Raw genomic sequence first — 27,516 nt, forward strand, 5'->3', positions numbered from 1 at the left:
CGGATACGCGACGCACGTTCCTCGCTCGAGTCCTTGCACACAGTGAGCAGGCACACAGCACAGGGGTTCAACGACTACGCTAGCGACGTACTCGCGTACTCGAGCCACTCGATCTTCCTATTGCTTCCGATTTGTCACCGATCCGAACCCAGCCCAAAAGGATTTTGATTCACTCTGTTTGGCCGCGGCCATAGGAACATGACATTCCACTGCTATCTCAAGGGAAACTCTGATTGTGAGGTCTCGCGCGTTAAACTTGCTCGGTGGTTGACCCTTGCCTCTCCTTCTAATCGTTTCGCGACCTGACACCTGTCATGACCGACTCTCGCCCAACAACTTGCCACTGCATTTACTCGTTTACCTCGTTCTATCCATTTTACTCGCTAAAATGAAAAGTTAGCTCGAAGAACAAAATACTTATAAACGAAAGCACGGGCAAAATTATCGTTTATTTATACCTCTTCGTACAAACAATATGGAAATAGAAAACTTTGGTGCGTCCGAACACGCGATGTTTGGATCATTATCCGTGGTAATGACTGAAAAATTAAAGGAATAACTTCGTTTCTTTTCCAACTAATCTGATCGACACGCAACTATCGACAATGTTTCCATTACATCACGCGATTCTTAGTTTTTAAATCGATAACAAGAACATGAACGTTTAACAAAAATTTGCAAATGCTCGAGCACGTTTCTAGATTTCGCTTATCTCAGTGGTAAGGTTACATAAGTACAATTGCAAGCGCAGCGCTGAAAGAATAATATCTATTTAGATAGAGAGAGAATGGGCGAGGCAGTCGATCGCTTTGTATTTCGATTCTCAAATGGCAAGATGGTGTTAAATTGGAAAAGCAAGGGAGGGGCGTCGATGTAACGAGTCTCCGTTTTCGAAAAATATAACGCGTCGTTCAGCTCGCTATAATCTTTTATCTCGTGACAACTCGTTCGCGTTTCCTCTCCGCTCGAACCTCCACATTTTCCCCTTTTCTGCTTTTAGCGTGCAACTCTGTATTCGCGGAGAACGTAAAATGACATCCTAATCGTGGATATCGGTGGATCCGGTGGGTAGCGATCAAAATTGTGAAAGTGTCCCGATTGGTGCGCCGACGTGCGAGTTTTCGCGCGGTGATGCAGGCTGCTTGATATAACGTGATCGCGTTGCAAGGAGAAACACTCGCGATCAAACGACGTTCGAGTCTTCCAGCAAATTAGAAGGTAAGAAAATATTTTAATATCCTCTTTCTCGTATCGCTACTTGAATTACCCGAGAGAATTCTTGACGTACTTTGGATCGTGTCGATCCAAACCTGCAAATACCTGCAAAGGTTGTGGATCATGAAAGATTGACAAGACCGATGAAGAAACGATTTTCATCGATGGAGCTACTCGTAATGAAAAGCGAATGAACGACAGGTAAATGTAATCAGGCCATTAGGCTGATAAGCGCACCGTGAAGTGTCTGCTTATCGGAACTCTAAGCTTTATTTGTAATTATATTTTACTTAAGTGTGATTAACGCACTTCTTTGTAGATTAGTCGTTAAACGACTTGGATCTAACCAAGCGATAACGATAGGCGAAGCGGACAATCGTTGTTTCCTTGTGAAAGATTCCTTCTTGATTGATACTAGAAAGATGGGCGATGCTCGAACGAACACTGATAAAGAATAACTTAACACATAGTGAGCGCGTGTCCACTGACGTTCGTTTTCCGTAAACTGATCCGAACTACCCGCGCAATGCACAAGAGTGCAATAATTCAACGATAATATATATATATATATATATATATATATAATTCTTGATATGTATAAACCTGATACAATTGCTTTATGTTTTTCCATGAACTGTCAGCCACCGAACCGTGTTATTTTTATCGATGATTATCAAGCTGATAATGAGTGAAAGGTTAAACAGTTTGCTCATCGTTGTTGACGCGCCGCGATTGCATGCCCCACCTTGGTCACAATTTCTTGCAATCTCACCTGAATCTAATCACATGAATATCTCGACTCGTAACTAGCTGACACTGGTTTCGAGCGGTTTCCATCGATTTCTTGATATTTGTAGATCGCGAGGTCCACACGACGTAAGTCAGTTAGTTTTTGCAACCGCAACATAAATAGTTCCGACGCGCGATCTGACCTATGATCGTAAAACGACGATACGTTAGGGACGCGGAGCGCGGCTGCTCCGAACTTGTCAGCTAAAATGAAAAAACCTGCCTCGAAAACTAGCTGTTTGGATAAAAGTTAGCGAAGCGCTGCAAAAAGCGAGCAAACAGAGAACGCGGTATCAATTTCTCAATGCAAACGTTTGTGAATTACGCGAGAATTGATTGCGTCTATTTAATCGGCACGCGTGGCCACGCTCACACGCTCCATTTTCTCTTCAAATATCACCTATCCATCTCGAAAGTGGAAAAGACGTCACGAGAACATGAAAAGAGGGAAAGTTTGTCGTTCGCGAAGGGGAAAAGGAATTACTTGGGACATCTGGGAAGTCGAGGAACTCGTAAGTCGATTCTCCCGCATCGTTCACGCGAAAACTTCACCGGGTCATTTGTGTCACGAGACGGAATTGGTAAAATTTGTGAGTCGTGAAACAAAGTTGTGCACGTTCAAACGATCTCTCGGAAAGCACGATATTGAAGTATTATCTGAGTGAAGTTGACTTATCAGCGTTAGCTGTGCGTATACGAAACAACAAATGACCGATGACTACTAGCAAACTATGCGATGACTGGCTGACTAACGTTGCTCGATTGCCACTGACCATCGTCGACGGTAAGCCCTTGGAACACAAACACATCGGTGTCAGATGGTGGTAAACAGTCGATCGGCGATCATCGCGCTGCTTGGACATACGTAAACGTGCGTATAAGCTACGTAACGAGTGTGAGAGTGGGCGCGCGAGTGTGATCAACCGGTGCAGACCGCGATTCCGCTGTCTGTCTAGCAGCCTGCCGTGCCAACGTGCCTTCGTGCCAGCACCGTGTTACCGTACCAGAAAGTGTCTCATCGAGAGTGTATCACGCCCACATTGGCGTCTCTATTTGCACGTTACTCGAATTCGGCCATGAGGACCGCCGTCTGACCGATCGCCATCCAACTACTTAACTGCATCGTCGTTCATCCGCTCCGGTCGTAGCCATCGTATCATCCCGGCTTCCTCGCTCGAGTATCGGAGGAAGAAACGCCGGATCATGAACTCTAACGCCTTCGGGTACGATTCGAGGTAACCACATTTATCCTTGGTTCGATTTACAAGGAATTGGAGGCGCGTATATAAGTACGATGTAAATTTCCAACGACCTTGAACATGCAACAACTCGTGCCTTTCTCACCAACTTGTGACATAATGAAAACGATCAAGAAGCTTATGTTCGAGTTACTTGACTTTCGAAACAGAAAACGCGAAGACATTGATTCGCATAATGAAAGAACAGTCTTGTTCTTTCGGACGTAACTTCTCGATTAAAGGAAAAGAAATGATGGCACGGAGGTGCACTTTAACCTCGACGTTACTCAATACGATAGATAGGATCTTTATCGATGATTGTGCAAGGCCGAATTTTTAGGTACATAGATTATTTTTATCGGCGCGTTTAAATACCGAACGCATTAGACGGTTCCCCTTTATCGTCGTTCCGTAAATGAAAATTCCTCGTCATATCTATTAGCGTTCGTCGATAGCGTTCTTTCCACATTCCCTAGTATATTTGCACTCGTTTCCGTAAATTCAAGCGATACCTACCTCAAAGACTTTTCCATTTGTTACCGCGTTAAATAAACTGACTATACTTTAGAAGCTTTGAATCATCTGTTATCGGTGTTATCGCGGTCCATTCTTCACTTTACTCGACTTTGTATCGCCGTACATCGTCATTGGATTTTTCATGGATATTGGTCTGCAAAATTATACAAAAACAATACGCTGCAATATCTATCCGTCTATTTTCGTTCAGACGCGATTAACAAATTGTACGTTAAACAACATCTCCTAAACTAACGTTTTATGCGATTTCACAGCGGAAAGCATATGGACATAAAATAAAGCAAACAGCGAACGAAGAAAGCAGAGGAAAATACATACGAAAGACCGCGAAGTTGAAGAAACTAATTGTCCAGGCGATATGTCACGCTATATCGTTGGTATCGAGAACGAGGTGATTCCGAACCGTAGTTCGCGATAGTCGAATACGAAGCGCCAAACACGTACATGTATCGCGTCACTGTATATACCTATTATTTTCTATTATTTCCGCCGTAGTTTTCCAAGTTTAACATGGTAGTCGGTACCACCTTGCATGTTACTATGCTCTTGCAAATGATGCGCGTAATACGCTACATTGCGAAATTTTCTTCGCAGCTCGCCAACGCGCGAGAATAATTTCAATGTTAAAGCGCATCGCTGCTTTTCCGGAACAATGTCATTCTAACGATCTGGTAGTCCAACTACAATCATTACAATAAGCACTATATACGACGAAGAGACTCCGATGACTTTTTCACTGCGTATATACATATACATGTATACGTCTGTTTGGATCTCGGTTCAGAAATTGATCGAAATTCAAATGATCGTGTTGTCTCTTGGCAGAGAGCCTGCATCGATCGCGATTCTCCTCGGATCTTACGACACGAGCGACTCATAGCCGACTGGGTCGTCGATTGTTTTGGCGACTACTCCCCGTAACTGACTATTATTTCGATCGTTATACTTTTACGTTTCAATCGTACAGACCGGTATCCGCACGAGCGACACAACTTTGTTCCAGACGATACTCGTTGGTCGAATTACAAAAAATATCGTATCGCAAGGACTTTTTCATTTGACGTTGTTATCGCTCGTTAATGCATTTCATTGACCGGTCTGATGGAGCTTTCCGTTGCTTAGCAATCGTTGTGGATTTCGTGCGCTTTTAGCATCGGCCACCGCACGCGTTTCATTCGCCAGCATTTCGAATTTGTCGCGTGTATCGATCGATCGACGCTTGGCTTCGGTAGAATTTCGAAAGTACGAAAAATTTTGGAAACCAGAGAGTCGGTAGATCTTTGAAAGAATGAATCGTCGTATTTCCCGTCTTTTCGCATCGACGAACACCAGATTGACCTCCAACAATTAAACAATTATCGTGTGCTGCCCTCGTTTATTATGCCACTCTCCCTTCGTCGAAGCGGCAGACGAGATCGGCTATTATGTAAAACTACATGTATATATATGTATACACACAGGTGGGACGTAGATAATCATAACCCGGTAATTATCCACTTGACGGCTGGTAATCCTCGGCTGACTGTTTGACGTTTGTCGCGATCTTGACATTCCGGCAATCGGCCTCGATTAGAGGAAGCTTCTTCGAATGCTTTAGCTTCGTTACACCGAAAATCTGATCGATTCTCCCGGTCCTACTATCTCGCGTATTTGGTGAACGCGTTTCCTCGCATCCCACGATACGAAACTTCCACGAACGTTCCTGCTTCGTGGAAATTTAATCAGACGAAGGAGCAGAGAAACCGGTTACGAATTACGCATCTTCGTTTTACGATTGTATTAAAATGCAACTTGCATCCGTGATAATACGTTTATTGTATTCGTAGTCAAAGATATTATGAATATTCGCTGGGATCGAGTGCCACCAATGCCTCGCAGTGATTCCAAGGATTTCTGACGATATAATGATATTAATAGTAAAATATATCATAATTATATCATAAAATATATGATATATCAACAGGCCATAAACCAATTATATGTGTACATAACATAACAATCATATAAACATAGCTTAAAGATACAAAAGCGATATCAAACTGCTATCTACACCGCTAGATTACACAAGCTGCATTTCAACGAAGAGATATATCCGGGAAAAAAGTCGAAGCAGTCAGCAAAGCAATTTGCACAATTAAGAATACGGTGCAACGGGCCCGAACAACCGTATCCTGAATGTACATTGTAAATATAAAAAATATTATTTGTCCTATATTGTTAACAATATACTTCAACCTCCTTCCCTCGATCTATACTCTCCGACTTTCTCGTTTGAGAACGTCGTTTATTCGTCCAAAGCAAAGAGAAAATACGAAAGTAAACGTATAGTAAAAACGGAATAATTGATTGCATTTGTACGTATAGTTCTTCCGGTAACAAATTCATCTTTATGTTTCTTTTTCAATGGCCTTTTATCAATCGTCGCGTTCATCGCTTGTTTTTACAGCGATGTTAATGTGATTTATTATTATTTACGATTACACGTAAGTTACTATAAAAAACAGAAAATAAGTTATTACACATCCTCTGATCGCGGAATGAGATCGTGTAGCATCATATGAAATCGGATAGATCGTTAAGTTCCTTATGTAGCGGGAAACATTCACGATCCGCTCGTAAATTCTTGTCTACTGGTCAATGTCGTTCTGAACGTTGTCATCACGTTAGTTACAATTATTACCCTTAGCGAACGTGCTGGTTTCACGTAGTAGATGGCATCGTATCGGCAAAAGAGCCGCGTTTTTACGATGCTTTGTTACACGAGATACATATGCGACACTCTCCGAGCTAATCTGCTTTGACATAGCAATCAGGTTGTGTCTATAATCGCACGTGTCAACCGATTGCGCGTATCGCGTGACAGCCATTCACGATCTTCGTGCAATTATTACCTACGTTAGAATTTCGCTCGTTAGTATCGTCGATGGAAAAACAAGAGTTGGTTCAAAGTGACGGATGTCACACGTTTTCATCTATCTATCACGAAGATGACGCGTCTACGAGAAACGAAACACGAGAGATACAAAGTCAATCGCGTGCAGCAGAAACACTCGGAACTCCTGCCATTGTTTCGCGAATACATCGTCGAGCATTGTCAACGTTTATCACGATTAGAGTTCTCGCCGTGCGTAATTAAAAATGCAACGAGGTATGGACCCTGAGGAAATATCTGACAGCTATGATTCATCGTGAGTGCTCGTATTTGAAAAATAGGCGACCAAATTTGCTGTAAATCGCTACGCGTAAAGATTCGATAGCAAGTAAGCGAGAAGAGGGAAATAAGAGAACGCGTGCGTGCTCGCGCTGCAACACGAACAAAGTACTTCCTGTCGAGGAAGTTTAATTATTATAAAATCGCGTGTGCATCGCCAGTAACCGCGAGCAGACGACCGTCCCCGCGTTACTTCGCAATCCCACGCGCGTTTTTCCTTCATAAGCGTCGTTGAAAGACGAGAATTCGGGGGAACGATTTACACGTTATCGGTACTTTTGTGGAGAGTCGGATATATTCACGCGTCGCTACTGCAGCGGACGAGTCGCTATCGTGTTCGTGCGAATATCTGTTCACTTCGATAACGAGCCCACGAAATACACATCTTTGAACGCGCCGCTGCTACTGCGGCGGACGAAGGTAAATCGTTTGCGGAGTATCGAGGCTGTCGAATTGAAACAAAACAACATTCCAAACTTCGTAGAATCACTTTATTAAAAATTTTTGTGATTTTACAAAGAATCAGAAAAATTATTCTAACCATTCGATGATTACACGTGTGCGTTTGATTTATTTTTTAGACCGTGGATGCAGCCAGGTATCGGAGGCGGAGGTGGCGCGGCCCACGTAGGTGGGACAGGTGACGACGAGGCTCCGAAAGATCCCGGTGTTCGGATCACTCATCAATCTTACACCGAGAAAGATTTCGAAGGTATCGAAATTTCTTCCATTTACATTCTGATCTTCTTAAAAGATTCCCGCCGATTATCGAAAGCAGCTTTCGCACCTTTATGTTTCTTTGCGATTTAATCGGGCCGACGATGTCTACCGTTCCGGCGTAGGTCAGCTGGATACGCGAATCTGGCTTCGGTGTTTGCTCATAGAACGCGTTGCCGGTGCTTCGAAAATCGTTATTCCGTTTAGCAATGTCGCGATCTTCTCGTCTACGTTGAACGTCGGGCTCGAGGTCACCTGTCCCCGTGCGATCTTGAACCGTCGACATTCCACAGACGAACAAATCGATTCGGATTATCCGACTGACTCGTAACTATTCGCATCGGCCGGCGTAAATTGATCTAGCCACGGTAATAGAGCGGGTGTAAAGGGTTTAAGAAACATGGAGATCGAAAGAGGCAACAGGATTATAAAGGTCTGTCGGTTGTCGGTCAAAGATAGGGGAGACACCGAGTGTCCTCGACCGATAGAGAAAAGATCGCGGTGAATTTCTCTTTCTGTCGTGCTCGATAGGATTTTTATTATCGATAATCGTAGGAATGTCGTGGAACGTCGACTCGAGAGCCACTGACGCGAGCTCTCTTTCATCTGCTTCCAGGTCACAGAGCGCACACGGTATATGTGGGCGTGCATCTACCAGGCGAAAGGAGACATCGTCGTCATCACAAGCACCATCATTCTCAACGTCAGTTGGGAACAAGCAGTACCGATAAGGAGAATGTCGACAACGATAGGCCCAGTAAGTTTTCTCCTCGCTTGCGTTTCTGCTTCGTACGCACCCTCGTTCGCTTTCTACCCTCCGTTAGATCTTTCCCTGTGTCGCGTCGCAGCCCCAATTGTTCTAAATCGGCTACTTATCGGACCGCGTTCCAGCTAAAGGGTTGTCCGTGTTTTTTTCCTCGCAACTAACGTTTCCCTACACCGTTGGTTAATCCATAAAATTGAAACCGCGACGGATCCACGCCCATCGTTTCGGTAAAACGATCGATCGGTTAACGCGCCGTGCCGCACCGCGCCGTCCCAAACCGAGAGGACCAACCTAATCTCGTCTCGTCCGAGTCCGTATCATGTGTTTCCCTTTCGGTAAAGGACGACTGACGCTCTCCGATGTAATCGATAACCACCGCGAATAGAAACGGGAGACAAATGTCTCTTGTAGGTCACGAGTTTTCGAGACTAAAGTAGCCTCGATGCTACTACATCGAACTTAGTTAATCGCTCTCGTGCGGCTTCGAAAAGATCTGCTATTGTAGTTGGCTGAGGAAAGCCACTTCAAGTCGAGATACGAAAGGCTGGAAATTCTCACCAACTTCTTGGTTCGCTTGATTTTCACCAATCCATGGAGATACAGACGTTCCGACGGTCCAGCCGCGAAAAGTTTCTGACGCTGTGCCACGTCGTTAAGATCGCGGAACATCGCGAGAAAAGCCGTTCGCGTGCTTTCGCACGACTATTGTCGGAAATAAAAAACGAAACAGCGTCGTTACTAGCGAATGCTGAAACGGTTCTTTCGTCTGATGTACGCGCGCGTTCATACGGACCGTAACACTTTGAAAACTACTCCGACGGTTGGTTCATATCCATTAGCGGTGTCGTGTCGTTCAAGTAGCTACCGCAGAACACGCGGGTAAACGTTACATGGTATGTTGCACTCTGCGGCATTATTGAACGATATGTGGCAACCAGCCAACCACTTGTCACGACTTCTCTGGCTGTTCACCCTATCTTTGGCACACTGAATATAAGAGGGTGACCGATATCGGGTTCTGACAAAGGTTTCCAGCCCTTGTCTCGCGAGATACTTCGCGTTCATTCCTTGTTCTTCTTACAAGAAGCTGGGAAAATATGTTGGTAACAAATTCTTATAGAAACGCGTTCACGTACAAGTATGATTCGCGTTTGGGTAATACTAGATCGTTGGCCTAGAAACGTGTCATCCCCCTAAAGGTACTGGCCGCAGTTCCTCGATCAGCGTTTAGTTTTCTCGTCCCGATAAAATAGATTTATTTATATTTTCATTTGATAAATCTATGATTCTATGCTCAACGCAGTCGTTTAATCTCTACCGACGTTATTTGAATGTATATCGAAGCTATGACTCGCGTTTTCTTTCCTTCGTCCCGTCAGCCGTGTCACCTGCAAGCAACATTTTTAATTTCGTCCAAGAGAAGCTATTTATGTCGCAAACCTTCTGGAGAATATCAGCCACCTGGCTCCAGGTAATTTCTCGTTGATTCGACGAGATGGCCACGTTTCGAGGTTGAGAAGCCACGCGGAAACACTCTTGCACGACGTGTCGAGTCACCGTGAAAAACGAAAACTATGAAAGAGTAATTGGGCGAAATTCGCAGTTGATCGGCGAACTGGCGTCAATGTTTGTTGTATCGTTGACGTTTCAGGACAATTGCTGATGACTCGAAGGAGTCGACTATCTAATATCTGCGATCCCGACGGCGAGATGATACGTAAGCTAAAATACACGTAACTGAATTCTATGTATTCTCGGACACACTTACCAAAGAGATCATTCGTACGTGAAGATGAAGATGGCTCGAAAATTCCGTTTCCCTAAACTTTCAGTGTTCGCTTAATCGTTCAGGCACATTTAAAAAATATAAGAGAAAGAGTCGACGATTTAAAGAAACAACGAGGAGCAATTATACCTGAGGATCTCGTCAAGGCTGCCATAATCGCTCCGGCAATTTGGCGAGTTGTTACGTTCGATTAGATTCGTAATTTGTACTCACGTTGTAGCATGATCCAGCTCGAAGAGGATTAATATTTATCAGATCAAATCGTTATGTGTACGATGTAATGACTCACGGACTTGTTACACTATTTATTGCTGTTACATAAAGAGTGCTGCATTCGTTTGCGTGACGCGATTGCGTTAATGTAGATTATCTTTACGTAGATATTCCGCGAATCAAAATGATTGAATTTTCTTATGGCCAGTGAAACGAAATAATAATTCGTAATAATCCTAATCGGATACAACCATACGAATGGTCTCGTTAGATATTTTCCGATATGACACTCGACTCTACTTGCGATTACATGCATCACTATAGAACAGCTTGCGATAATGCGAAAAAAAAAAAATACATTTCTAACACTTTTCTTAAGCGTGTGCATGTGTCGTTTGTCATTATGCACGCAATATTTGCGTTGATCATTCTGCACTGCTCGATCTGATACTAGCATACTTTTGCTCTCAGAGTGCCTCGCATTTTCGAAGGTGAACTTGTCAACTCTCTTTTCGCAAACTCCACGTTTCTTCCTTATTATTTAACGATGTACGCACAACATTCTTTCGTTGTTCCTACAAACAATGCACTTGAACTGGCTGAAAACATCGTTTATTGCACTGAGAAACACAGTCATAAGATACATACATACCAAAAGTCATTCGATATTCATTTGAAGGTGGTTGGAGGTCATACCGATATCATCCGAAGGTCGTTCCATCATATCAATGTCATTTCAAGATCTTTCATAATCATCTCAAGGTCGTTTTGTCATTCGAAGGCCGTACAAAGATCATTTGAAGCGTTACGTGAAAGTCATTTGACGGAGATGGTTTTGAAACCGCTCAAGATCATATCATATAGCGATCACCTATTTGTTGAAGATCATCGTAAGGTTATTCGGAATTCACCCGATGTCATTTCAATCAACTTTAAAAGTTACAAGTAGTTCAAACATCTCGATATGGTGTTTTATCAGACGTGTTCTCTTTCTCTGTTTTATATAATGTATACATAAAATGTTCCGTTGTTCCGTTTGTTCTTTTACCAAACGACAAGAAGCCTGATGGTTCACGAAGCACGTCTGAAATTACAGTTACGCCGCCAGCCCAGAGGGTGCAGTTTATTCTGGGCGAGGAAGTCGGGGACGATGCCCACGAGTCCCACCCCCTCTTCTCCGAGATGGAGGAGCTCGTCAAGGATGGTGACGAGATGGAATGGAAGGAAACGGCCAGGTAGTCGCAGCTCCTTAGAACCTTTTATTCTTGGCAATGACGAAATTCTTTCTCGATATCGGACAAATATAATATTTATCTTGACATTTTCCATTCAGGTGGATTAAGTTCGAGGAAGACGTGGAGGAGGGTGGAAATAGGTGGAGCAAACCTCACGTAGCGACGCTCTCGCTACACGCTCTCTTCGAGCTAAGGAGCCTGCTGTTAAATGGAACTGTGATGTTGGACATGGAGGCGGCGAGTTTGGAACAAATCGCCGATTTGGTACTCGATAACATGATCAACAAGGGCTCCTTGCCGATCGAGGCGAGGGAAAAGGTACGGATGGAGGCTCGTGACCAGGCTCTATCTCGCACTCTGGTTTATAAAATGTTTAAGCGCAAGTTTTAACGAGAAAGCTATTTGGAATACAGGTCAGGGAAGCTCTTCTGGTGAGGCATCGACATCAACACGAGAGACGCAAGGATAATAACATGTCCAGGCTACCAATTATCAGATCCTTGGCCGAAATAGGTCGAAATCATTCCTCTTCGAAGAGTAAGTTCTCCATCATGCATTTTCGATTAGATCATTCGATGTCATCTGAGAAAAAGGGTATTAATATTTAACTATCGCGCGTGCGGTCATTTGAAACGAAACGCGTTCCTTCGATTATCCCGATTCGATCAAGCGTATTCCTCTTTTTAAGCTCTAAATATTTTCTGCACTTTATTTCTTTTCCCTTTTGCGAAACATTTAATTTGTTTAAAATATTTATCTGTTATATTATTTGTTTACTCGACATTATGCCAAACGTGTTGAACGAGAAATTGGAGAAATGTAAATGGTATGTGAGTGGGGTCGTAAAATATTCGGCAGCACTTTAGACCTTTCAAAATTTCCTCACACTAAACGCGTGCAACACGCTCGACATTTTCAGATTCCGACTGTACTTGTGGTTTGCATGCGTTGTTGACGTCAGATTTACAGGAGCGTCGCGACGCTAGGGACGCCTACGCTCCCTCCGTCGCTCGCAGTAGCAGTTGCCCGAATTCGAATACGGCTCTGCTTTCGAAAGAAGCGAAAGATCTGAAAGGACCGTACCTTCTAGTTCCAGGTATAACGTAGGCCAGACTAAGGCTAAGCAGCCTCGATTGCCTTGGGTTACGGTGCTTTCGCAGCTTTCTACATCCCTTTGTTCTCATTGTCCAACAGTATTCAACCCTTCTCTACGAATAACGTTTTAACCCGCTATTAAACATTAACCTTTATTCACGAATAATTTGTATAAACGTGCACGCAAGATTCGATTCGTTTTCGTTTTCGTTTTGCGTAAAAGTTCGTCAGTATGGTGTATAGTGGCTACATGTGGCTACACGGATAATAAGTCCATCGACTTCGCCTGAATCGATCGTGGTACGAATATTTACACTTGTTTCTTATTTTTCAATCAGACGAATTCGGCATTCCCCACGTGGTCGGATTCACAGCATGGTTCGCGATGTGTCAACTAAAAGGTTAGACTGTCAGGTGGTTATTGTTCTTATAAATTTTAATCGATAGAGCACAAATCAGTGTCTTTCGTACTCTCGTCTACTTGGTAATTTTCTGCATTTCGTTGTCTCTTTCCCCCCCCCCCCACCCTCTCTCTCTCTTTTTTCACTTTCTCGTATATATTCTAGAACCGCAATAATGTAATATTTCCTGACATATATTTCCGTATCGATTATGCATTGTCTCCCACTATTCGTTTTCCCGTGGACTTCTCGGTGTTCTGCAGTAATTAAGTATCGCACAGAACGCGTTCATTATCGTTCGGACTCGCAAAAGCGACTCGGAAGGACGCTCGTGTCTGGCGAGTGTCGGCCGTTACTACTGCGACCGTGACGCGACACAGATACACGAGATTCCAAGCAATTCTTTTCACGTTCTCCTGAGATAGAGGCGATTCGAAGGAAGTGCACGATCGCGGGAACGCATAGGTGAACCTTCACAGTACTAATCAGGAGGCATGATCTCTCTAATTGTATAATATGCACGTGACTCAATGTATACTTTAACTACTCGATATACTTTGTACTACTAACTGTCATACTTATAATCGACTAACGTCTGCCTTTTCAGCGTTCCAACTAATCTTCCTCTCCTGTCTTTGCGATTTTTTATTATTTCCCCTAAACGATAAACGATTACGATCTCGCTAACGAGTTGCGAGTTGGAGCGAGTTTCGCTCGGTAGGCAACTCGGTTGGCGAAACGTAGTGCACTGAATGAAAATGGGATTTCCTTCCTCTTTGGGTCCTTCCTCTGTAAATAAAGAACGATCCTGGTGTGTGTTTCATGCTCATTTTTAGTGGAGGAATCGAATTCTGCCCCGGCGATCGCCGGCGCTACAAGTCACGGCAGTGGGCCAGCGCTGAATGCCGGTAGCCGCTTCCTTGCCATACCCGGTAATCCCGGTAAACTGCTTTACTGTGCTTGGCACTTTTCTTATTTTTTAACATACTAGAGAACCCTCTCGTCGCCGTAAATTTCCCGTAGCAAACTATGCAACGCTATAATCATATCACGTACTCTCTCAACACGAAAGTCTGAACGACGAGAGAGTATCACGAGTTGTCGGAATCCCGAGTCGAACGAACGCTCCGCGATCATCGAGGTTGAAACGACGATGTTTAAAATAACACCTCTATCGGCAAACGATTATTGAGGGTAAGTGGGAACACGGAAAACAAAATCGACTTCGTCCTCGAGTGGCCGCAGCTATGTGGTCAATTTATCGGAAAAGTTTACCGTATTGGTTACCGTTCGAAAGGATTGAGTTACGTGTTCCTGATATTTAACAAAAGTTCTACGTGCTTCTGCACGGGGAATCTTCGAATTGAAAATTAACGTTCGCGTTAAAAAAGGAAAAGCAGAAGTAATTCCGATCTACGACGTAATCTCTTCGTTCTTCGTTGTCCCGCGAAGTCTCTACTATCAGATTCCCGCAACTCGGAAACGCTTTCGACACGTGAACGTGGGCCGCAACTATCTAACTTTTAGCGGTGCTGGATAGAGGTGGTAATTGAGAGGAAACGGAAAAATATGTAGCTCCTCGATTACATTGCCCACGCGACTTCTCGTTGTAATTTACCTTGGGAAGACGCAGTAGGCGGTAAGCTAGATTTCTTTCAGGCCAAGAACCAGGCACCAACGGGATGGATCGAAGTCCAAGCAGCGTGTCAATTAGCCGAAATCACAGTTCCTCCGCCTTAGAAAACGGAGACGCAAATCACAAGGTTCGTAGACTTTAACGATCTCATCCATCGTAATCAGACTGTGCGCAGAAATGTTTCTTTATGGTCTTTTCACCAGGGTAATACTCATTTTATGCGGAAAATACCAGCTGGAGCCGAGGCGAGCAACATTCTCGTAGGAGAAGTCGATTTTTTAGATAAAACGCTGTCAGCTTTTATTCGGCTAAGCCAGGCGGGAATAATGGGTGACTTAACGGAAGTTCCTGTGCCAACAAGATTTATATTTGTCCTGCTCGGACCTACGGTAAGATTCGTTTGAAATCTAGACAAAAGCACTTTGTCGATGAGTAAAGCGATTTCAGTTGGAATATCAATTGTAGCGTGCATCGCTAACAGAGCATCAATTGTGTATACCTATCGGGCAGATGTGGATTCTCGGGTAACTCGATGAAAAGCTCCTTTCGCGTAATTAACGTTTTAACGAAGCAATTGTCTACTCTGATTGCCTGGACTATTCTCGATCTCGAGAGAGCGATATACAAACCGATTTTTACCTAGCTTCGGCGAGAGCTTGATTTTTCCCAATGATTTGTCGCGTTTTTTTTCATCAGCGAACGTTTTATCTTTAGTTTATCGATCACAGTGAATCTTCAGATGACTGAAACGATCCATTTCAATCCACTAGACTAGATGAAACGACTTCGAAGCATTTTTCCATTGTGCATAATTCTAATCCTTTATCTTCAATTCGTTTTTCTTTGTGTTGTAAGCTTTCGCCAATCTTTGCTAGAGAGTCAGTAAATTAATCTGCTTGATCTCGACATAATGAACGAATTCATTTCTTTAATCGATCACTCACCGATGTTTCATTTTAAATCTATTTTAAGGAGGCATTCTGCTCGAGTTGAAATCTTTGAAATAAGGTATAACTAATGGTCATTTTCTAATAATATTTATATTTATATAATTATCTCAAAAGATTGGTAAACGTGTTGAGATCTACCGACCATGAAACATTATTTATAAACAGTCAAACCAGTATTTATAAACAGTTTCATGTAATGGGAATAGGTTCATTTAGATGGGAATGATTGATTAAAATTGAATTCATAATTCCAAAACATTATAAAACTTCTCAGAATATTAATTTATTCGCTACATTCTAAGATTATTCATTGTTAGCACGTATACAAATACTATGACAACAAATATAAATAACGGAATAGATACAGCTATAAAACAAGCTAGAAATGATTAATAATTTTTTATTCTGATATAGATTCATGAACATTGACAATTAATTAGTATTAGCCAATCAATAATAAAATCATTTTTTACATACAAGTGTTTCGTTCATCGGTACTGATTCAATTCGTTAGATGGTCATACTGAAACAGTCTGTCAAAAATATTTAAAAATAAAATTCAAAGTACAGAATCACCATAAATATATTATTCATGTATGCAATGTATTTTTATGTATAATTGTTGAAATATTATGAATACGTATGAAATACAGCGAGAAGAAAACTTGTACACTCATCGTAATAGGTTCACGCTACACAACCTGTCATGCCAGGATCACGTTTTACATAAACGATCGTACCTCCAAATCTGTATACTAAAAATGCTACTTTTAACTCTACATTATAACATATTTTACACATTCTTGCGCTGTCTGTAGGTTTAATATTCTGTGATTTTATATTCATGGATTTTCTACACGTTCTTCCACGGATTCTATCGCTTGCGATACCCTGAATATCATTATCTCGAGAACTCGATTGGGGACTGTTTTCCGTTTCTTTCTCTCTCTCTCTCTCTCTCTCTTTCTACGTTTGTAGATTGTATGTATGTATATACGTGATTATAACCTCTCGCTGATATTTAAATCCTACTACTACATCTGACACCATATACTTTATCTAAACATTGTGACAGTGTCAGAAGTGGGGACAGGCGGAGCAAACTGAGTTATCTCTTGCCCCCTCCCTCCCATAACATTCTGGCAATCAACTTCTCAACTCCCCATTATACTTTCTTAAAAAACGTTTGTAAATAAAACAGCGATAGGTGAGTTGGTTGAGGCTTGGATTCCTAACCGAAAGTTCTTAGTTTCGAATCCTCTCGACTTTCAATTAATTTTCAGCCTACGGCACCTTCTGCAGCTCTTCGCAATCTATTCGTAGTTGGTACACTGTGCTTATTGCAGTGTGCGGTCCTTTAATGGTTCGGAATACTCAGGATGCTCAGGATGATCATATCCACCTGTGGTGGGTGTTTGATGTTAGAGTTTCTTCGCGTATCTCCTCCAACTGTTTAACATTAATGAAAAGTATAAGAGCAAACAAAATTGGGTAGATTCATGTGCATTGTGTCTTTTCTCCCATTTTCCAAAGGAACAAACTACTACCATTGATATCTCTCCATCTTCTAAAGAAGTTAACTACACATACTTATAAGATTTATGTCAGAAAACAATGCACATGAATTTACCCTATTTTATTTGATTTTTATTTCTAATTGTGGGACATGCCAAGTAGTTTCTAATTTAGAATCTATTCTGTTTTTTTTTTTTTCTTAATATTTATTCTCAGTTACCACTTGGTTTGTTCTTTACAAAGATCATCTTGTGTTTCCCAATCTTGTAAACTGTCTCTTCTAAAATCTGCATCTGCTAAGTGTTCCACATTATAACCAGCATATCCAGGATATACTAGTTCCTTAGTCCTTCCCAGACCTAAACAGCAAAGTTTGGCTGTGATTGATGTTTGATGATTGTTCTAATTCCATTGAGAAGTTATGGTTATCAAGGCTAGATGTAGGTAATTATTTATAAATACATTTCTACAATTATACGTATATCTGTACTTCTTGGTAATGGCGGTATAACTGCTGGATCCACTCCAATTAGTATATTAGCGCAATTAAATTTGCGAATAAAGACCTTCTATCCAATACCATATCTTTGCTTGACATTCGAAACATGTCACTTCGCTTATGTAATAGAATCCTACAGCTGCAAATTTTTTAGGTCCAATGTATGGTATATGCCAATTTTCAAAACTCTGAAACCTTGCTGCTTCAAAACGGTAATCAATATTATCTATTTCTTCGCTCGAATGCTGCAGCAACTGGCGATGATAAATATACTTCTCTATCTATCCTGAACTTCCACAATTTCCTTTAAACATAACATACACTTTATTTTCGTCGTAGGGAGGAATCACAGGTTTCCACGAGATTGGCCGTGCCATGGCTACGCTGATGTCCGACGAAGTCTTCCACGACGTGGCGTACAAGGCCAAGAACAGAAATCATCTACTTGCAGGAATCGACGAGTTTTTAGACGCTGTTACGGTTCTACCGCCAGGAGAATGGGACCCTGCGATCAGAATAGAACCGCCTGCCGCTATTCCTTCGCAGGTAAAATATAGATGAGAAATCATTCGCAAATCAAGAATTTTATATCTTCATAATCAACCATATCGATGGATTTGCTCAGGATGTAAGGAAGCGACCAAAAGAAGAGAAACCGAAGGAAGACCCAGACGACGAAGCAGACGAGCAAAAGTTGAGGGAAGAATCCGGTCTATCGAGAACTGGCAGGCTTTTCGGTGGCTTGGTAAACGACATAAAGAGAAAAGTGCCGTTTTATTTTTCCGACTTCAAGGACGCGTTAGCTCTTCAATGCGTAGCCTCTTTTATCTTCCTGTATTTTGCCTGCCTCTCGCCTATAATTACATTTGGTGGTTTGCTGAGCGAAGCCACAGGCAAAAATATGGCCGCCATGGAGTCGCTCGTTTCCGGTTTCGTTTGCGGCATCGGATATGGATTTTTCTCTGGTCAACCTCTCACCATTCTCGGTTCCACCGGCCCAGTCTTAGTCTTCGAGACGATAGTCTACGAATTTTGCAAGTGAGTAGGTTCTTACGACATAAGAGGTAACGTAAAAGACATGAGAGATAACGTGAAAATACATCGTTATGTTCATAGGAAATCAGATTGGAACTACATGTCGTTCCGCTTCTGGATCGGCTCGTGGATAACACTGATTCTGGTAATCCTCGTGGCGATCGACGCTAGCGCTTTCGTGTGCTACATCACGCGGTTCACAGAGGAAAACTTCGCCACTCTGATCGCGTTTATCTTCATTTACAAGGTACGTGACCGATATTCTCATCTCGAACAACAGGAAAAGTAAGTTTCACACGCAAAGAATTCGTCTTCGTTACCTACGTGAATCTTAATTGCGCAACAGTGTCCTTCTGCTGCGATACGGGTTAATTGGATATGGTGTAACTGTGTGTGCTTCGCGGATCGCATAATCAGCGAAATCACCGGCATCTGGGTCACGAGTCGCGGTGTACGCGTCTAATCGAAGTGTTTTAAGCGGGCTTCGAAACCGTGAGCCGAAAATTCGATCGACCTCGATCTTGATTAAAGAGTGGCAACGACAATCGAACGTTCTTAAGCTTCAATTTAATTCGTCAGCTTTTAATCGAGAGTATTCGGAGAGGAAATCGACTAAAGATTCACGTGTTTCAGGCCATTGAAAACGTATTGTCAATCGGCAAAAAGTATCCTATAAATACTCATGCGAACGAACCGTTCAACTACGAGTGTTGGTGCAAGCCGCCGAATGGCAGCCTGCCGTCCAGCTACGACAACATTAATTGGACGGCGCTCGATCAAAAAACATGCCAGGTTAGTTGAACGTCCACGTCGAACTACTCGTTAGCCGAAATTACAAACTGCAGCGGCACCTTGATCTTAAGACTGACTCGATACAGCGTTATATCATTGATGAGAATGTCGTTAACTTTCTTTCAGAGTTACAACGGCACGCTGGTGGGCGATGGTTGCAACCTACCGCACTACATACCCGATGTGTTCCTCATGTCAATTATACTATTCATGGGCACATTCTTGCTATCCGTCGAGCTCAAAGATTTCAAGAACGCTCTCTTCTTTCCATCAAAGGTAGTATTACATCGATCGTCGTTAGTCGCTTGGAAATCACCGTAAAAGTCTCATTGGTCGCGCGTACCATACAGGTCAGACAGGTGGTCAGTGATTTTGCTGTGATCATCGCGATTTTTTCGATGAGCACGCTCGACCATTTCGTGAATATTCCAACGCCCAAGCTCGAAGTACCGGAGGAATTCAAGCCGACGTTGGCCGGTCGGGGATGGATGATCTGGCCTTTTCAAAGCAATCCATGGTGGAGCGCCATCGTCGCGTGTCTGCCAGCTCTCTTAGGCACTATACTGATTTTTATGGATCAACAAATTACAGCCGTGATAGTCAATAGGAAAGAGAACAAATTAAAGGCAAGCGTCTATTCCTCGTTTGAAAAGTTATCGAAAAGTTAACCCGAAAGGCATCGATAAAGTGTATCGTTCGTGTTTAGAAAGGATGCGGCTATCATTTGGATCTGTTCGTCCTTGCGATCCTGATAGAAATTTGCTCGGTGATGGGACTGCCCTGGTTCGTCGCGGCAACGGTGCTCTCGATCAATCACGTGAATTCGTTGAAGCTGGAATCGGAATGTGCCGCGCCAGGCGAAAAACCGCAGTTTCTCGGTGTCCGCGAACAGCGTGTTACACACATTTTAATTTTTTTGATGATCGGCTGCTCGGTTCTGCTCACGCCAATGTTGAGACACATACCGATGCCGGTGCTGTTTGGAGTTTTCCTCTACATGGGAGTTGCTTCGTTGAAGGGACTTCAATTTTTCGACAGAATTTTAATCATGCTGATGCCGGTTAAATACCAACCTGACTATATGTTCCTTCGGCAGGTAAAATAATTAACAGCTAATGGTTCGTGCGTTTCTCAGAAACGATCAGATCTTTCATGATCCACTAATCGTATACTGTCGTAGGTACCATTGAAACGCGTTCATCTGTTTACAACGATACAGTTGACTTGTTTAGCCTGCTTGTGGATTATCAAATCTTTCAGCAGTACCTCCATCCTGTTTCCTTTGATGGTTAGTCGTTTATCAAATGATAATAAATTAAGATAACATCGTTTCTCAAACAAATGATATTTTATACAGTTGGTGGTGATGATTGGGATACGAAAGTCCTTAGACCTGTTGTTCACTCAACGCGAGTTAAAGATCTTGGACGACGTAATGCCGGAACCAAGCAGGAAACACGCCGAAGATCTACGACAACTGGAGAGCGGCGAGGTTAGCACCGTGAGACGAGTACTAAATATCATCATTGGTCGTAAATAGCACAAAAAAAGTGATCGCGTGGCGAATATTTGCCCCGTGGTCACGGTAACTGTCGGCGATTACGATGAACCCGCGTTTTGCCGGAAACGCAGCGAACGGCGCGATATATTAACGAAAGATCATTTGCACGTGGTCTAAATTTTGCTGCACGTGTTCTAGCAAACAGTCCTCCTCGACGCTGTTTTATCGCTGTTCTCGTTAATATCTATCCGATCGAAGCAATAATAATAATAATAACAATAATTTGCCATTAAACGTGCCTGAACAACAAGAATGGCTCGCACCAAAATTGAAGAAAACAAAAAATGTATTCGGTGGTTTCGTAAATGTTTTCGACCAAAATAATTTTCGCACAACTGCGCGTGCCAAAATACTCCGACCAGTATTAATTACATGTAATAGTTGTTTCTTCGAATAATATATAGCATTTTGGACACGACTGTTTTAAAACATAGATAAATTTATTATCATAGTTGAATTACATAGATTTGTAGGTAATTGCATATTTACCAAAAGTATACCATCGAAAGATTCGTAAACACGATAATAGTAACATTGCTTACCTTTTGTCGGCCTACGAGATTTTATTAAAACGCGGACGAATCTTCTTTTTGTTTTTTTAATTGAATTTACGAAACATCGTTATCAGTTCGTGACAACACACGCAAAACTATAACGATGCCAATGTTTCGACAAGCATTTGACACACATGTATCCGCTCGATGTATCGTCGAACACAGATTGCCTACCTTAACATATGAAAATACATTATTGTTTAAGAACACACACAAATCTCTATGTAATCCTAACTCTTCCTTACGAAGCATTTACCGACACGTTTGACACATAGCACACGAGTCAAACACGTTCCGTTTGCATGCAATCCTAAGTTCCCGACACGTGTAGAATACCGGACTACACATCAGATCAGATGGACCTTCAGCATCGAACAGAAACCTTTCCTCGCTGTTCCCGCGTATAGTATCCATTTTTTTTTTTTTTTTTTTTTTTTTTTTATCAGATATATATTATTTCCAAGCACAAGGTCCAAACACCATAACTTAAATACGCAGTTAAGGAGACACACGCGTTTTTTTGTGGGGAAAAAAGAGGGAGAGAAAAAGGTAAAAAGATAAAGTTCTCTCAGAAAATCGGACAATCAGGGGAAAGTCGATGTGGAAATGAAAGAATGCCAGAGACATAAAGGTACCAGTGGTCGTCGAATCCTGCGGCTGTCATCGGTACGTGACCATAAGCGCACGTCCATAGTTCCTCGGCCTCGAGAATAATTGTAACATTTGTATCTACCTTCCTGCTGAAGATCACACCTTTATTACGCTGAACTTCAGACATCGTGCACTGCGATATAACAAATTTGATCACGATCGCGATCGCGGTAACGATGGCATAAACTCCGTCCATCGTTCCAGCGATTCGTTCTATCGATACTGTCATTCTGTTATCATTAATAAGCAACAAAACAATTGAGGTGATTCGGCTCTGCACGAGTCACGAAGGCTACTATTCCACGCGATACCTGCTCGTTCTCAGCCGAATGCAAGTTTCATTTTCTGTCTTTTTCTTTTCCTTTTCCAGCTCGGACGATGCTAACCGAAATACCGCTTTCCTTTTATACCCAAATCCACCGTTCTTCGAGGTCTGTGGAGTACGGTAGTGCCGAGAATTTTGCCGAGTTCAATGCATGGCTTGGTTTATTTTCTTTTCCGAGACCAACGAGAATCAAGCGCAAAGCTGAGTTTACGATTTGTCCCTTAGGAACAGAACGAGTCTATGGCATACGGACCGTCGGGAAACATACAGATTTCGTTAGCGAACGGCAACATTATGAAGATCCCAATGGCGAGCATCAATATCAGCGAAGAGGTGAATAAAACCGGGATTTGGCAACAAGTGAACGAAGGCAACGAGAAAACGAAACAAGTGAAACTTATCAAGTACGTGTAGTCGATTAGGATGTAGATAGAGTAACGACGTGAAAACGACGTTGTTAACTTGTCTGGAATTTAGCGCGGGAAAGCAGAAGAAGCACTCGAAGAAGGAAAACCTGTTGACGGCTGACGAGACTACGAGGCTGACTACGATGACCGAAGAGGACGAAGATGACAGTGGAATCTCTATCAAGGTGACAAACGTAAATGACTCTAAATTCTAACCACCACCACGATCACCAAACTGATAAATCACATGGCAAGTCACACAGCAAGAGCACCAATACACCGGCATGCAACATACCCCCTGTACGCTACTGTGAGTAAGAATATAAAAGGGGGCTGCACGGAACCCTCGGAGTCGTCTTAGATAGATCCGTCCTTAGGAATAACGACGACTCTGATAGAGAAGAAGACCTACTTTCGCATCCATTCTCGATTGTATCCGATGCGTAGTTAAGTTGCAGCATGCAGTGTTCGCCAATAAGTATCAAAATAGAAAGCAATAGAAAAGATATCAGTGGATTTGATTTTCTTTCTGTATGTCCAATTATCACGATAGAATCGAGCAAAATTTAATTTTTGCATGTGTTGAATCTTATTGTTCGCACTTTCATACTTGATCTATCACTTGCACGCATTTTTCGATAGTCGAGTGTAATTTTTCGTATCCATCCGTGGATAAGAGAAATTGCAGAGCGATACTATCCGTTGCGATAACGTAATTACCGTGACATATAGTTTTTACAACCGTAACGAGTGGTTGAGTTCGATCGTCGGAACGAATAATTGTCATCGCGGCTCATTCAAAGATTTCTATGTACGTAGATGCTTGTTTGAAACGATTGGCTTCTCGTTAATGCGCTTCGCGAAATTATGCGGAATGTTTGATTTAATCGTTTCAGGTAGACTTGATACGATCGAAGGAAAGCATCAGCCCGTTAACGATTAACGGCACTACTTCGGCCGAGACTTCTGTCTAACAAAAACAACGCTACATTGGGAACGAACGCTCGCGATCATCTTTGAACGATCACTCGATCTTTGAACGATTCCGAAGATTCTCTTTTCCTTTAGTTCCAATTTAAACGGTACAAAGCACGTTTTGATTTTCCTCGTACGCGTTATCGTCCAGTCATGGTAAACGCGATCATCGCGTGGTCAGGAACAGTCGAGAAGAGTTATTAAAAGGACAATATTTTATAGGAAATGGAATTGCACGCGAGACTATCTAATTTCATCGCGTTGTAGCTTGGACGAGTGCAATTAACAAACGCCACTGACGGATACCTATATGTAGCTGTCGTGAACCTTTTATTCGTAAGAAAGGAAGAAAAAAGAAACGCACACATCATTGAAACTTAAAGTAGAGCGATCTAGATTTAAGGCTGGATTTGTTGATAAATCGACGCGTGAATTGTCATCGCCGGATCTCGAATCTATTCTTGTCAGTGCGCAATAACGTATACTTGTAATCTAGCGATTATATGGATTAAGTAGTTTGTGCCCATAGAAAGTACGCCAAGAAAACCCCTTTGGATATATCGACGTTTCCTTCGAGGGATGTCTCACAGAGGAGCTTGACCGATACGCGTCGTCGATCATAGAGAAAGCGCCGAAAAGGTCGGTATTACCCCCAGTGACGAGACTCATTCTTCACCAACGCTCATGCAACATTAACAACATTCCTCTAGCACGATTGGATTTTATTAAAATTGTTGAAGTTTCCAATACACGCCAGATACCGGCCAACAGCGACAATATATTCATTATACGGTAAATGTACAGCATCTTTTTTACGCTGAGAATAGGAAAATTCGATTGTGTGGAAGAAAATTCGTACGCAAGGATATTAGAGAAGAGTTTTCCATGTTTTTTATCGAAATTTTAGCACGACTGAATTTCCATGCGTAACGCCGTCCCTTGAAGGATGTCCTTTTCGTTCGAAAAAAGGAATAATGAGATTTTTAACGTACTGCAGTCTTTCAGAACATTGCGCGGATCGTTACACGAATAAGCTGTTATTTCTCCTTCTTCGCCGGTTTTCAACCGACACAGACACGGAAACGAACCGATTGGTGCGAGAATATTAGAAGAGAATAATTTCATACGATATTTTTCAAGCGACACGTTATCAAATTATTACACGTTGGAATAAACCTCCGAGGATTTGCAAGTCCGCTCGAGAAATGCGTGATAAGTTCGTCGATAAATGAGATTAGGTCTTCGTATTTGGTGAGAAGATGAGATAGTAGCACTATAGGTTAATGATAAAGAAAGGTGAGAGGCATTAATAGGCCTCCACCTGTATATACAACATATATTGGAACATCTCTATCGATATATGTATTATACATACAGCAAAGTACGATACGAAGCAGCCGTTCGTCTTGATGTTACGTGTGTTTGTATAAATTTAAGGAAGAAATTCGCACGCAGATCTATACACGCTCGCAATGGGAAAGAAATTATAGAAGCGCATGCGAGCGTTCTCGATCCCGTTTCAGACACATGTTTGCCATAAGCTAACGGGCTACGATCGTCATTATAGTATTTTAAATGGTTGTGATTAGAATTTTGAACATTTTATGGATGATGTGTAAGTACTTCCTAGTGAAAGAACAGTGATTTCAATAATTTTGTAAATCTTACGCGACGTAAACAAAATTCTGCTTTAAAAGGTTCGCGTGACAAATTATAATAACAGAGCAGTGAATGCGCGTGATACGGTATTCCGCTATATTTTCAATTTACATATTTTTTAAAAATCGCGAACACATTTGCTGCAACTTTTTACAAAGATATCCCGAGAGTGTGCCGCGCCGTGTTTAGAAGACCTAGTTTCCTGCCCAAAGTATCTATTTGCAACGGAATACCGTTAATGATAAGAATGGATACCGAAGTTGAAAGCGTAGAAATTTATTTTAGGTACTGAAATAGAATTTTGTTACGAGCAAAATAAGTTCAGCGTATAAACGCGGAGTTGTTTATCCTCGCATAACATCGCATCAAACATCATTCAATTTTCATCATGAATAAAAGTGTACGTAACAAATAACTTCCTTAATGATTAACTATAGTTCGTATAAGGAATATACACACTTTGGACACTTGCTTCGGTGGTCATATATGTGTGTGTATATACGAACAAACGAGGAAACTCATTGCGAGCAACAATTGTATATAATCAGTTGCAATCATATAATTCGCTGCCATGCATGCAATCGATGTATTAGTCCTCCTTAACGGAATTGCTGATAAATCCTAATGAAAAAAGAAAAAGAAACAAATACAATATTGATTACCCACAAAACTCATTTTTTCTCGATTTATTTTCATTTTACATGTTTACCCAATGTTTGTAATTTTCGATCATAAAATGCAGAAGTGAGTTCTTATTCATGCCCCACATCAATTTCCTAAGCATCCTCTCTTTTCTATTATTTCTAGGTTTTCAACGACGAGAAACAGTATCCGACGTTCGAAATGACGTTATTCTTACGATGATCATTGCGCGCAATTGCAGGGATAAGCATCTGGAACCGAAGTCCCCACTTGAAATTGAATCAGAATTACCATATGCGTAGTCACTGTACTCAATATCAAATAACGAGAAACAAATATCAAAACAAGTGACTACTTACTATATTCTAGCAGAAATTAAATCAATAAAGTATTCTTTGCTCACCGATTGAAAAAGCGTATCGTTTAATGTGAAATATTTGTTCGCTGTAAACTTTATTTTCCGATGCAACAGCTGAAATGAAAATTGTTCGAGCTAGAAGATAATGTAATGTTAAACAACGGAAATATTAACTCGATCACATTGTATAATTATCATTTACCTCTACTTTTATTTTTCGGTCAATAGTGCAATTCAACAACGCGTGTACGAGATTCTCAGTTTTTTCGGCTTGCAAATGAGTTTACTAAATTATCTAGAACCTAGAACATTCATTCTTAAGGGAGGAAATTCAAATTCCTACGTCGTTTGTAACTTTGGTCGCTTTGGAAGTTAATAAACCAAGAGGATACAGCATAGAAATTATCCAGAGCAAGGTATTTACTATAATCACATAATCCACGCCTACATTCTGAACCGTGATTGCTTCAAAAAGGTAGTAAACGTTGTACAATAATATGTAGGATATAAGAGAGAATGTAATGAGGGTGGGAAAGGAATAAAATCGTGGAATATAATCGTGTCGATTATTAGACAGCTGAAAATAAATCATAAAATACTCCAAGTTTAGTTGGTGAAAAATACGAGGTTTTCCGAGCAGTTTTTCTTCAAAGCCCTTCGGTTTTTTAAAGAAATCGTTGCAAGTCCGGCGAATTTGAAGAAAAGTAAAAATAACAAAGTCATTCGATACCTATTTTGCGGCCAAAATGATTTG

General features: G+C 41.8%; 1 protein-coding gene across 16 annotated transcripts; it reads left to right on the forward strand.

Annotated features, from left to right (window-relative positions):
* LOC122569785 (sodium bicarbonate cotransporter 3) lies at nucleotides 1-26,939 on the forward strand. Of its 16 annotated transcripts, XM_043731493.1 has the most exons (24): nucleotides 2,173-3,239; nucleotides 7,572-7,702; nucleotides 8,324-8,464; nucleotides 10,125-10,190; nucleotides 11,569-11,707; nucleotides 11,806-12,025; nucleotides 12,121-12,244; nucleotides 12,627-12,803; nucleotides 13,141-13,203; nucleotides 14,040-14,144; nucleotides 14,863-14,966; nucleotides 15,043-15,228; nucleotides 18,143-18,349; nucleotides 18,429-18,841; nucleotides 18,920-19,085; nucleotides 19,472-19,630; nucleotides 19,757-19,906; nucleotides 19,981-20,256; nucleotides 20,337-20,726; nucleotides 20,811-20,918; nucleotides 20,988-21,122; nucleotides 22,947-23,125; nucleotides 23,199-23,313; nucleotides 24,025-26,432. In XM_043731493.1, exons 1-24 carry the CDS (start codon nucleotides 3,208-3,210, stop codon nucleotides 24,100-24,102), a joined length of 3,864 nt encoding a protein of 1,287 aa, XP_043587428.1. In that variant the 5' UTR covers nucleotides 2,173-3,207; the 3' UTR covers nucleotides 24,103-26,432. The 16 variants fall into 16 exon arrangements, 15 of the variants coding, with proteins under 15 accessions (XP_043587364.1, XP_043587359.1, XP_043587350.1 ...); XM_043731429.1 differs by lacking the exons at nucleotides 2,173-3,239; nucleotides 13,141-13,203; nucleotides 14,040-14,144 and adding exons at nucleotides 1-240; nucleotides 1,001-1,218; XM_043731424.1 differs by lacking the exons at nucleotides 2,173-3,239; nucleotides 13,141-13,203; nucleotides 14,040-14,144 and adding exons at nucleotides 1-235; nucleotides 1,001-1,218.
* The last annotated feature ends 577 nt before the right edge of the window (nucleotides 26,940-27,516 follow it).

Source organism: Bombus pyrosoma, linkage group LG1 (genome assembly GCF_014825855.1).
Source record: "Bombus pyrosoma isolate SC7728 linkage group LG1, ASM1482585v1, whole genome shotgun sequence".
NCBI classification, from domain to species: domain Eukaryota; kingdom Metazoa; phylum Arthropoda; class Insecta; order Hymenoptera; family Apidae; genus Bombus; species Bombus pyrosoma.